Source organism: Rosa rugosa, chromosome 1 (genome assembly GCF_958449725.1).
Source record: "Rosa rugosa chromosome 1, drRosRugo1.1, whole genome shotgun sequence".
NCBI classification, from domain to species: domain Eukaryota; kingdom Viridiplantae; phylum Streptophyta; class Magnoliopsida; order Rosales; family Rosaceae; genus Rosa; species Rosa rugosa.
In genome coordinates, this window is record NC_084820.1 from 23,607,615 (window position 1) to 23,619,768 (window position 12,154).

Sequence of the window (12,154 nt, forward strand, 5' to 3'; positions counted from 1 at the left end):
AATCTTGAAAGTCCCATCGGAGCGGAAGCGAATAAGGAGATTTGGGCTGTTCTTCGTCGAAATTTTACCCACCCATTTCTTTCTACCTCTTTATGGAACCGGACACCGTCTATGCCTTTTCCATATATATTTCCCCTTAATTAATTGACACGTGCAGTTCACGTGTGTGGACCCAGACAAGACGAGCATGGGAAGCTCGGAGCAGGGAAGACGTTCCCGTAAATGACGTTGGAGGAGAGTTTGGGTTGTCAAAACTATTCGTTGGATTTCCACCACTCCGTTGGAGATGGTCTTAACTGATATGAGATCAGGCACGGAACCAGGAATTAAATTTGAGGTGTGCTAAATTTACCTTATGCTGGGAAGAAAAATTATTCTCAAAAATTTGGTAGAGTTTACTTTGTTTTGATGGAATATCTCAATTGCATAACATTTGTCAAAATATCATCCACAAGATGCATTTTGTCACCCAAATCTAACAATAGAAAATTGAAACAATTCAAAGTTAAATATTCAATGTCAACATCAATTTCACGAGACTCAACTCGTACAGAACAAGAAGGTTCTTCCACAACCGAACTTGGAATATCACCCATAACAACATCATTTTTCAGAAAATATGAATTTACTTTCTTCTGAACTTTTCATGGCTAAGGATTTTGAGGTTGATCTGTCATTAAAAACAAAACCTAGAAAAAAGAAAACATGAAAACAACCAATCTTAAGTTGCTGGCCATGTATAAATTACAAACTTAAGTCAAACTCAAATATACAATGACCACACCTGGGCACCCCACCAGGCCACCACACCCCTCCCCACCACAAGGGAAAACAAATTTAACTTACTCAAAAGCTAAAAAACACCCAATCAAAAGTATAATCAACTCAACTCTTAAACAATCAACACAATAAAGAAATTACCACTATCATGAGCAATTGGGTATTTGGGTATTAATAATACAAATTCAATATCTTTTTCTAGAAATCAATAGATTTGATTGCTTACATCAAGAAATCTAGAAATACCCAAATTCTAACTTAAATTACATTCTAATTTCGTCAAAAAATTTCATTATAGAAGAGAAGTTAAAGTGTAATACCTGAATAAGGTTGAGAGATGAGAGCAGATTATTGAGGAGAGGAGATAGAGTGACTTGGTAGAGAGAGGTGAGAGTCTGAGCTTGAGAAACGCATAACTGGGCAGGGGGTAGAGGTGAGGACGAGAGGACAGAGAAAGGGAGAAAAGGAGAGACTTGTCTGCTAGTTTGCTACATACATTAATTATATATGTTGACTTTTTTTTTTTTTGTTTTTTTTTTTTTTTGTTTAAGGGGTGCTATGACTTGGTATACATATATTAATTTTTTTCCCATCAAAATATTGAAGCACACCTCAGCCCACCCTTGTGTCCGTGCCTATTAATGTCCTCTGGCTTTGTCATCCTTGGTCCCCGGTTGCGGGCGTCCATGTCACACTCGATGCTCACTTAGAAGAGTTTGGTACTTCTAGAATCACTCCTTTTCGAATGGGGACAGATGTTCACCTCGTGACAGGTCTACCTGAAGAACATGTCTTTGTACGGTATAGACCAAGTCTCTCTCTCTCTTTTTTTTTTTTTTATAAGTACACATCATGTCTGTCAGCTCAAGAAGTCAAAAGCGTGCGTCTTTCGACTCTTCTTCAACATTGTTGCTACTTTGATCCCTCTCTGAACCCACTTTCATTGTGTCCATCTGTTATCAATCAATCATGTCAGGAAGTGCCTCCCCATCAGTTTTGGTCTTATTTTTGTGCATCTCTGGTGTAGCACAAGCTCAAGTTTCTGCCCCTGCTCCTCAACCTCAAGCTACTAATGCCACCACTGACCCATCTCAAGGTTTCTAAATCTTTCTAATGACAGCTTTCATAACAATAACTTCTATGCATGAAAAAAGAACCCATATAAATGGTCCAGGACAATCTTGTCACTTCATCTATCACCACTTTGCTAACCTCTATTCCCCGCCAAAAGCTTCTGACCTTCTGTTACCCATTTTTTTTTATGGAAAACTCATATGTTTGGCGCAGTCTTTTTTTTTTTTTTGGTTGGTTTGGCAAATTGAGGTTTTTGTGTTTATAACATAATGGTTTCAATCCTTGTAATTGGTGTTGCAGCAAGAGTTTTGAATTCAGTGTTTGAGAAATGGAAGATTCGGGCCGATCCGAAGCAATGGAACACAACCGGAGACCCATGCAGTGGAGCTGCCATAGACTCCACCAGTCACTCCACCAAATTTGATGACCCCGCTTACAACCCCTTCATCATATGTGACTGCTCTTATCAATCCGGCACCATTTGCCACATTACCCAACTGTAATTCACTCTTCCAATCTCTCATTTCTGCTTCAGTGCCGCTCCCTAGAACTTCAATTTTTTAGCTTTACATAATTTGAATTTGCAGGAAAGTTCAGGACTTGGAAGTTGTTGGTGTAATTCCAGACGAGTTATGGAGTTTGACTTCCCTCACCAATCTGTATGCTTTCTCTGAACTCGTGTACTTGAGTTGGACTCAGTTTAGTTACCCAATTTGTGATATTTCTCCCATGTATTGTAGGAATTTGGAAAGGAATTCCCTGACAGGACCTCTCTCTGCAGCCATTGCAAATCTAACTGGCTTGCAATACTTGTATGCACATCTAAACCGTTTTATTTGAATGCTATATTCAATGGATTTATTTTGGTGTTCATGATCATTTATTTGATTTTAATTTCCAGTACTATTGGCATCAACGATTTATCAGGCGAGATACCAAAAGAAATTGGACAACTTACTGAACTGAGATCATTGTAAGTTTTCTCATTTGGGAGCCTCAGACCACTGATTAGAGGGACTTTGTTTGAATGTGTGATTCAAAACAAGAGAACTTAGCTTTATATGACAGTTTGATCAGGTGGACTCTTATTTAAAGCAAAAACCTTGATGTATATGACTGCTTTCTTTATATATATCTTCTTTATTTCAGATATTAAGACGTGTTTCCAATATAGTCCCATTTAGTAATCTCCCTATTCAATGTTGTCTCTGTATTGCTTGATTCAAACAAGACTTATTGTCATATACCTGCTTGCACTTAATCTTGATTATCTGCACCAAAGAGTAATATCAATTGGAAATTACTTGTCACTTTTGTAGGGCTTTTGGGAGAAACAACTTTTCGGGTTCTCTGCCATCTGAGCTAGGGAATTTATTCAAATTACAACAGCTGTAAGTTTGATATGTTGTTCATTTCTTTTTCAGAGCGTTGGCATGAGGGTATCAGGTGTTTTGAAATGATCCTACATACAAAACTTTTCTAACCTCAGTTTTGTTGGTTATATGCAAATGGATAGTGAACTGTGGGTATATGCAGATGTATAGGTACAAAATCATCAAAATCGGAACTGATACAACTATTATTTACATTATCAGTCTATTACCATATTTTAGTAATTTACTTTGAACATTCATCTGTTCTCTAATGACTGCTTGGTGTCAATTTACAAAAAGACATAAGGTAGCAATACGTTTATGACAATTAATTATTGTTTACTTTGGCAGTTACGTTGATAGTTGTGGAGTTAGCGGTGAGATTCCACCAAAATTTGCTGATCTACAAAACTTGGAGATTTTGTAAGAGCTTTACGAATGTGTTTATTTTCCAGAAATGAAAAAAGCATTAATTGATATGATGAAGGTTTATAGTTTATACATATAAGAGATTTGTACAATTGCTTGTTGCAGTTCGGCTAGAAACGTTGAACTCTCTGGCAGGATACCAGACTTCATAGGGAATTGGTCAAAGCTTACTACCTTGTAAGATACTGTAAATGAATACTACTTTTGTTTAGTTGCAGTTTATTGACAATATTTTCATCCTTTAGTTAGGCTCTATGGGTTTTTAACTATATTTTACTTTAGGAGGTTTCAAGGAAACTCTTTCGAAGGTCCTATACCATTTGCATTTTCCAATCTGACTTCTATGAAAGAGCTGTGAGTATCTAGATCTACTTGTCACTTTCTGTTTATTTTTTCATCTAAAAAGCTTACCATTTGCTGTCTGATGTAATATCAGACGCATTAGTGATTTGTCGAATGCCAATGGGAGCTCTTCTCTTGCATTTATTGAGAATATGAAGGCTCTAAATATCTTGTAAGGAAAATATTTCTCACTTATATTTGAATCTATCACAACATTGGGATCATACTTCTGTCTTCTTGTTTGTTTTCCTTATGAAACTTATCATGGCAATTTGGTTTCACATCCTGCAGAGAGCTGAGGAATAACAATATTTCTGATTCAATTCCTTCCGATTTTGGAGTATACCAAAGTTTGTCGCAGCTGTAAGTTTTTCTTGGTGATTGGTGACCATACATGTTGAGAAAACCCAAATTACCAAAAGTGGAAATTTTTTTTTTAAAATACTTTTTTTGTATTTCTTTTTAAATACAGAAGGAAACCAATACGACTTCTTAATTGCAACATTATCCTCTTCTCTAACATGACTGTAATGCATACAAGGCTAAATAAAGTAATTTCCATTCAATTGCATCCAACCAGTTTTAGATGAATGATGATTATGGTTTCTTTTTTTTCTTTTTCTTTTTTTCTTATAAGAATTTTTACCACTGCTTCTTATTGACTTAAAGCATGTAACTGATTTATATTCTTGCCTCCCCCAGGGATTTGAGCTTCAACAATTTAACTGGACAGATACCAGACTCACTCTTTAATTTGAGTTCTCTCTCCATCTTGTAATACACCAATCCCTCTTGATTGTTTTATACACCACCCAAATGTAGTCATTTAGTATTGAGGCATGTATTTCTGTCTTCATAATTAGGTTTCTTGGAAACAATAAGTTGAATGGCACCCTTCCCGAGTATAAGACAGCATCTCTTCTCAATATGTAAGTTTTCAGCATATATGCTACAGATCTTAGTGCATTAAACTCGAGCTTTCTGATATATTTGGTTTCCATTAACTAAGGGTAGTGGTTTTGGCAATCCAATTTCACAGTTTAACTCCACTTCTAAGGGGCTTAAAGTTGAGTGCAAGTGGTAAAATATGTTGAAAGGTGGAGTGCCAAAATCACACCCCTTGAATAAGTCATCTCTGTGTCAATGAACAGATTGCGATGATTTTACCTGAATTGCACGCTTCCTGAACTTGAAGGATTCTGAATGCTCCACTTAACTTTGACAGTGACCTTGATATCTTTATACTAGTTTTCTTTTGAGTTGATTAATTATACTAAATGCCTACAACTAAGCAACTAATTACCTAGAACTACAGATTGATATGCAGTTAGCTACATTAAGTAGCAAACAGTTTTTCTCACAAGTAGAATAATCATAACTGCATGATGAAATAGTAAAGTAGCAATGGCAGTTACAGCTTAAATCGGAGAACTTTATCCCTTCAACGCCTTTAGTGATACGAGGTTGTCATGTATTCTTTATAAAAATCTTAAAGCATTTTTGATATTGTTTTTCCTTCAAGATTGTTTGGAGCTTATTCTTAGTTCTACAGCATATTCTCTTGCTCAGTCAATTTGTTTCTCTTCATGATGTGGACTCCTATTCTAGCAAAAGCCTCAAATATAATCTAGTGGGTTCAGGGGGACACATGGAGAAAATGAGGTTTTATATTCAACTTATCATGATGCAAATCATATATCAAAGTATTAATATCATGTGACATATGCTGAAGTTTGATAATGATAACAGTATTGTTATATTAAAATTTATGAACTATGGTATTTGATGTTTTTTGTCATGATATGTATGCAGAGATTTGTCGTACAATTATCTAGATGGGAGCATTCCTTCTTGGGTCAAAGAAGAAAAATTACAGCTGTATGTCTTCATATTCCACTATTTATTTAGCTTTTTTTACGTTTCTGTTTGGCAAAATTTTTATTCTATCAGTTAAAAGGCTTCTAGTTTAATGACTCTGTTTACTCTCCTTATATTATGATTTGCTAGTTCGTTAGTGATATTTTGTCCAAGTGTACAGATTTTTTTTTGGTTGGCAGGATGGGCTTCCTTCGTAAGTATCTAATGTCCCTTTATTAGATGAAATTAACATTGACAATTGGGTGTATTTTGCAGTAATTTAGTTGCCAACAACTTCAGCATAGAAAGTTTACAGAGCAGGTGATTCCTTTACCTCTGAGCTCATCTCTAGTGTTTTGGACATTTTGATAAGGGATGTGAGAGTTGCATCTCACTTACAATATATGCCTGTCATTGTGTTGGTTCTTAAGTATAGCAACTGAGGCTACTATTGTAATACCTCTCTGTCAGGCTGCACCTCAAAATCAAATTTTTTCAATTGTAACTCAGGTTCCCGCTACCAATCCAATGATCATCATATCTAAGTACCAGATATGTGTTGCACCAATATCAAAATGCGGAAGCTAGAAATCAATTTCTTGGTCATCACTAAGAAATACAATCTCTACTTATATAGAATATAAAATCAGACCTAGCATCTAACCAAACCTTCCCTTGTCCCTTGCCCTCCCATGAGAAGCGACATGAGTATCAACCACTCAATGATTAGCATACGTAATTATTGTAGCCAAGAACTCATAGCTATAAATAATATTTCTCTTTTCCTTTTGGACTAATTGTAGAGCACATTTCACATTAAGCTATTCATGGTGAGAAAATTGGGAGCCTGAGAATCTGGTCATTTCTTGCTACCCAGAAATTAACTGCCATACTCATTTCGGTGTTTACTTATTTATTTATTTCAGTGGTCTTCCTTCAGGGTTGGCTTGCCTTCAAAGAAACTTTCCTTGCAATCGTGGCCCTGGAATCTGTAAGTATGGTCGAAGCCTTAACCATTGTTATTGTAAGTTAAAATGCCTTTGTGACCATTCTCTGATATGTGCTCTTGCATCTTTCTGCAGATTATAATTTTGGGATTAATTGTGGAGGACCTGAGATTACGTCTTCCTCCGATGGGATTGTGTATGAGAAGGAAAATGAGCCCCTTGGACCAGCTTCATCTTTTGTGACTGGCACAACCAGATGGGGAGTTAGCAATGTTGGATATTTCGCTGGCAGTACCAATCCTCAGTATACAAGTTTCTCCTTATCTCAATTCACAAATACTTTTGATTCTGTGCTATTCCAGACTGCAAGGCTCTCTGCTTCATCAATTAGATACTTTGGCTTGGGGCTTGAGAATGGTAACTACACCGTGAACCTCAAGTTTGCAGAACATGTCATTCTGGCTGCAACTACCGGGAAATTTCTTGGGAGACGTCTTTTTGATATTTATATCCAGGTCTGTATCATCTTAAACTTTTCTTTCATATATAAAACCATGTTATGAGCTCTTATGATAACTTTTCCTTATTGAATTAGTGAAGTTGACTATACCAATTGTTGAATTGAATAAATTAGATCAAGTGTCTATAACAAATCAATTATATCTGTCATTTTAAAATCTGATGGATATAAGGAGTAGATCCAAAAGTAATCACCACTCAATTACTCAAGCTCCCCATCTATTGCAAATAATCTTCTTTAGCCCCGAAGTTTAGTTCATTACCACTACAATAACCTTTTGACTACCTTTCGCATCTCAATTAATTTCTGAAACCTCGATAATTCAAAGTCATTTCAAATCTTAAATATGCCAATCTCTATGGTAAACTATAGTGAATCAAGCATCACTGTACTCTCTCATACTAAGCAAACTTAATATCCTCCTTTATAACTTTTCAGGGCATTCTGGTATCAAAGAATTTTGATATACTAAAGGAGGCAGGTATGTCATCTTTCGGAGCTGTTCAGAAGCCATACACGGCTCATGTTTCGGAGAACTACCTTGAAATCCATCTCTTTTGGGCTGGAAAGGGGACTTGCTGTATACCTGAGCGGGGTACTTATGGACCTGCTATTGCAGCCATCAGTGCTACACCGGGTAATATAATGTGGAAATTTGAGATGCAATTTAGCTTGTTTAGGTTCAGATGTTTTCAGAAGTGGTTTCACATAATCAACTAAAGAGATTTTGTACAGATTTCATACCTACTGTCAGTAACAGCCTTCCAACTAGTAAGAAGAATAGAACTGGGCTGATTGTTGGGATTGTTGTGGGTGGTGGAGTACTTTTGGTTCTGTTGTTTGTGGCTTTTTATCTTATTCAAAGAAGAAAAAGGTCTGACCCTGATGATGACGAAGGTAAACTGCTACTTCTTTTCTTGTTCAACGAAATCTATCATTAGTCTGTGGCAATTGCAATTAAATTTTGTGTTTGCTATAGATGCTCATAAATTAAGTTCAACCTATTTTGTTTTTATCTAGGACTAGAATTTTTGAAATTACTATTTATTTAGTAATAGTAACTTGAGGCTTTGATCATTAAGCGATGAAGATTTCCAATGTTCACAAGTTCACTTATTTTTCTGTTGCTCTTCTTTAAATTTTTATCTATTATCTTCTTTTTATTGCCCTTGTTCTCTTTCAATTTCTGTCCATGTTCTGCATCATTTGGTTTTAGTGAATCCATTGTTCTATATCACTACGTAGTTCAACTTTTTTTTTATTTTTTCATTGCAAACTCTTTGTATGTCAGATACATATAGCGTGTTTCAGTAGATGCATACTTCATGGTTAACTGAAAACAAAAAAGAAAAAAGGAAAAGGGAAACTGATTGGCTGAAGAACAGGCTTACAGTTACAGACATAACAGTGTGTTATGTTAAATTTGCAGAGCTGTATGGGATAGATGTTGGACCACTTACTTTCGGTTATCCTGAACTAAAGACAGCTACAAACGACTTTGATGAAGCTCATAAGCTTGGAGAGGGAGGATTTGGACCTGTCTATAGAGTAAGTTATTATTCTAATAAAAGAGGATCCATGTGTTAATGTTTACTAGTCGATACAGGCGTTGCACTTCTACATACCTAGTTCATATGCCTGAATGTAGACCATGACATCCTAAAACATTACAATATTCAACCCATTGAACTCTTTAGTTGCTGAACTCGCGTTTTCACTACAGATACTGGACAATGTGCATATAATAATCTTGCTAAACTTTTTTTTCATAATATTTTGATTGATAGGGAACACTTAGTGATGGAAGAGTAATTGCTGTGAAGCAATTGTCTGCAGCATCCCACCAAGGAAAGAACCAGTTTGTAACTGAGATTGCCACTATATCTGCTGTGCAACACAATAACCTGGTAAAGTTGTACGGATTCTGCACTGAGGGAGTTAAAAGGCTCCTTGTCTATGAGTATCTGGAGAACAACAGTCTTGATCAAGCATTATTTGGTAGGAGAATAAGAATGTTAATTTATTATGCATTATGCGTGATATAATACAAAGCACTAAAAGAAATTGTTATTATGGATTGCATGAATCAGGAAAGAGACGTTTAAATCTTGATTGGTCAACACGTTTTAATATATGCTTGGGCATAGCTAGAGGTTTAACTTATCTTCACGAAGAATCAAGGGTTCGAATTGTACACAGAGATGTGAAGGCCAGTAATATTCTGCTTGACACTAATCTCATCCCCAAGATATCGGATTTTGGTTTGGCTAAGCTTTTTGATGAAAACAAGACCCACATAAGTACCCATGTTGCGGGAACAATGTAAGATCTTACAAGATTCGGTCACCTTATTTTCTTTTCAAATATTAGTTTTCCATTCCCTTTTTGTCTTACAAACATGTTAAGCTATTGTCAATGATACAGTGGGTATCTTGCACCGGAATATGCCATGCGTGGACACCTTACAGAGAAGACTGATGTCTTTGCCTTTGGTGTTCTGGCTCTTGAAATTGTTAGTGGTAGGCCAAATTCTGATCCGAGTTTGGGTGAAGAAATGACTTATCTTCTCGAATGGGTAAGAACTTTGTTTTTTGTCCTCCCTGTCTATCATTCCTTGCCACAAATGTTCCGAGTATTTTTCAGTTTTTGACTCTTGATGTGTTCGTTGCTTTATGATTTAAAAAGCACTCCTTGAAAGTTGAAACACAGGTTGATCATTATATGCCTTTTAGTTATATTCTGCATATGTTTCATTTTTAATGATACTATTGTGTTCTTGCTTCGTAGGCTTGGCAATTGCATGAAAACAGACGGGCAGTTGAACTAGTGGACTCCAGATTATCTGAATTCAATGAGGAAGAAGCACAACGAATAATCAAAATAGGACTTTTGTGCACTCAAACATCACCAATGCTACGACCATCCATGTCCCGTGTAGTGGGAATGCTTTCAGGAGATATGGAAGTGACAACAGTAACTTCAAAGCCCGGTTATTTGACAGACTGGAAATTTGATGATTTAACTACAGTCACCAGCCTAACAAAACTGGACGGTGCAAGTATTGTCACCAACGTGACTGATACGACGACTAGAGGAACTGATTTTAGTTTCAACAACTCATCAGCAAGTACAAGCATAATGGGGCAATCACCTTCTAATGCCATTCATTCTATGTCTAAAAATAATGTTGATGGTCGGTGAGAATTCTGAACAAGGAATTAGGTGGTACGTCCCTAAAGATCGATTGTTTCCATTTTCTTTGAGGAGGGCGTGAGAATATACACGCAACTTTTGACTCTTCATGTATAAAGTGAAACTCTCATTCATTGTTTTTGTATCGTATTCTGTCTTTTGGTTGGACCAGCCTTATGTTGAAGATAAACTGGAGCTCTGGAACTATTTGTAAATGGAAAAGTAATCGAAGAACTTACGAGTTATGAAAGAGTGTGTTCCTTCGATCAACTTCCAGGGTTGGTAAAATAATGGGGAAAGGTCCATCATTGCCTAAGTTATAACATTGTCACAAATTAAACGATTAGTGGCAAAAGCACTCTGATATTCTCCCCATCACGAACTCCAGAAGTACTCGTTTCAACCGATTAGCAAGCACTATGAAAATTAACTTACAAAGAACGTGAGTGCCACACATCCTTACTACAAGGGATGACAAAGATTGTGGACCTAAACGAGGAGTGAAATCCAATCCTTCAGCATTTAATATATACTAGTTGTTGGTATATATATACCTCCTAGGCACAAGTATCGGAAGCACAAGACTCAAGGAAGGGAAGCCCCCAGTTGAGGGTCTCGATACCCCTCCAGGCGATATCGGGAACCCCGATCGTCCCACACCGAAAGAAACAGAACCAAGCTTCCACAAATCTGCTACATTAAGGTCATCTCTGACAACCCAAGGAGATAACTGTTTACTATCGCTTTCCATCATCATTATCTTATAACGATACTGACTTAGGCATCGGAGAGTTGAAGGCCGGCATACCCGGTCTTCCCTCTGACCTTTGTTTGTTTTACAGATAAGCGAGACCGAGAGCGATAGTAGCAGACCAGACCAATCCGTGATTTAGCTAGATCTAACCCTTCCGAGACAGCTGAAACATTTGGCGCTAGAAGGACTCCCCTCGCTCCTTGCTGGCTGAACAACACGCCGCCAATGGCTACCAGCACTCCCGATACCAATAGCGATGATCCACCCCACGAGGCAGCGACCCGTGAGGTCCAGCGCATGCTTGAGTTTTAGAGCCCGAACACCGAGACACGCTCGGTTATGACCACTGACGCAACCACCGCACTGGAAATAGCGATGCGCGACCTAATGGAGACACGTGCACAGGTCGAGGCCGAGCGCGCGGCAGCCATGGCAACTCGCCGAGAAGTCAAAAAAATGACAAACCAGAATCGCATTCTCCGGGAAGCGCTCCAGCGGCGAGTGACGAACAACGAGGCATTGGACAGGGCCGGTCAACAAGAAACCCCGATACCGACAATTGGTGGTGTCCCGACACCCGGAGCAGTCCTCACCACAGACCCAAACACGGGCCTCGCTGGCACTTTTGTGCCACCATGCATAACTTCTAGAAGCCCCACGGGCCCCACTCCAGGCAGCACCATCGCTGGACCACAAGTAATCTACTTGAACTCCCCTCTCCTCCCTAATCAACTCAGCACAGCGCCACCACCTCAGCCTGCCCCCGATATGGCTGGACCCTCGGACACGAACACAGCCGCAACCGCCAACATACCTCCACCTGACCCCAATACTCGGTTGTTGCTCCAAATGAGCGAAACCATCGCCTCCTTGCAATCGTGGATTG

The 12,154-nt window shown here is 38.0% G+C and overlaps 1 protein-coding gene across 2 annotated transcripts; it reads left to right on the forward strand.

The window, feature by feature from the left end:
• The first annotated feature begins 1,666 nt into the window (after positions 1-1,666).
• On the forward strand, positions 1,667-10,743 carry LOC133724327 (probable LRR receptor-like serine/threonine-protein kinase At1g56140). Of its 2 annotated transcripts, XM_062151021.1 has the most exons (24): positions 1,667-1,876; positions 2,155-2,353; positions 2,442-2,513; positions 2,595-2,666; positions 2,756-2,827; positions 3,174-3,245; positions 3,579-3,650; positions 3,762-3,833; positions 3,939-4,010; positions 4,093-4,170; positions 4,290-4,361; positions 4,701-4,772; positions 4,862-4,927; positions 5,811-5,876; positions 6,132-6,176; positions 6,782-6,846; positions 6,938-7,317; positions 7,761-7,959; positions 8,058-8,219; positions 8,752-8,870; positions 9,110-9,320; positions 9,413-9,644; positions 9,747-9,897; positions 10,110-10,743. In XM_062151021.1, exons 1-24 carry the CDS (start codon positions 1,750-1,752, stop codon positions 10,521-10,523), a joined length of 3,162 nt encoding a protein of 1,053 aa, XP_062007005.1. In that variant the 5' UTR covers positions 1,667-1,749; the 3' UTR covers positions 10,524-10,743. The 2 variants fall into 2 exon arrangements, with proteins under 2 accessions (XP_062007005.1, XP_062007006.1); XM_062151022.1 differs by lacking the exons at positions 1,667-1,876; positions 2,155-2,353; positions 2,442-2,513; ... (1 more) ...; positions 2,756-2,827; positions 3,174-3,245 and adding an exon at positions 3,376-3,398 and having other exon boundaries at positions 10,110-10,740.
• The last annotated feature ends 1,411 nt before the right edge of the window (positions 10,744-12,154 follow it).

Excerpts from the sequence above, each read along its gene's own strand:
- LOC133724327 (XM_062151021.1), top strand. The coding sequence starts at position 1,750 with ATGTCAGGAAGTGCCTCCCCATCAGTTTTGGTCTTATTTTTGTGCATC. Across the intron at positions 2,828-3,173 it reads CTTACTGAACTGAGATCATT|GGCTTTTGGGAGAAACAACT; the intron begins GTAAGTTTTCTC and ends TCACTTTTGTAG. Across the intron at positions 4,171-4,289 it reads ATGAAGGCTCTAAATATCTT|AGAGCTGAGGAATAACAATA; the intron begins GTAAGGAAAATA and ends CACATCCTGCAG.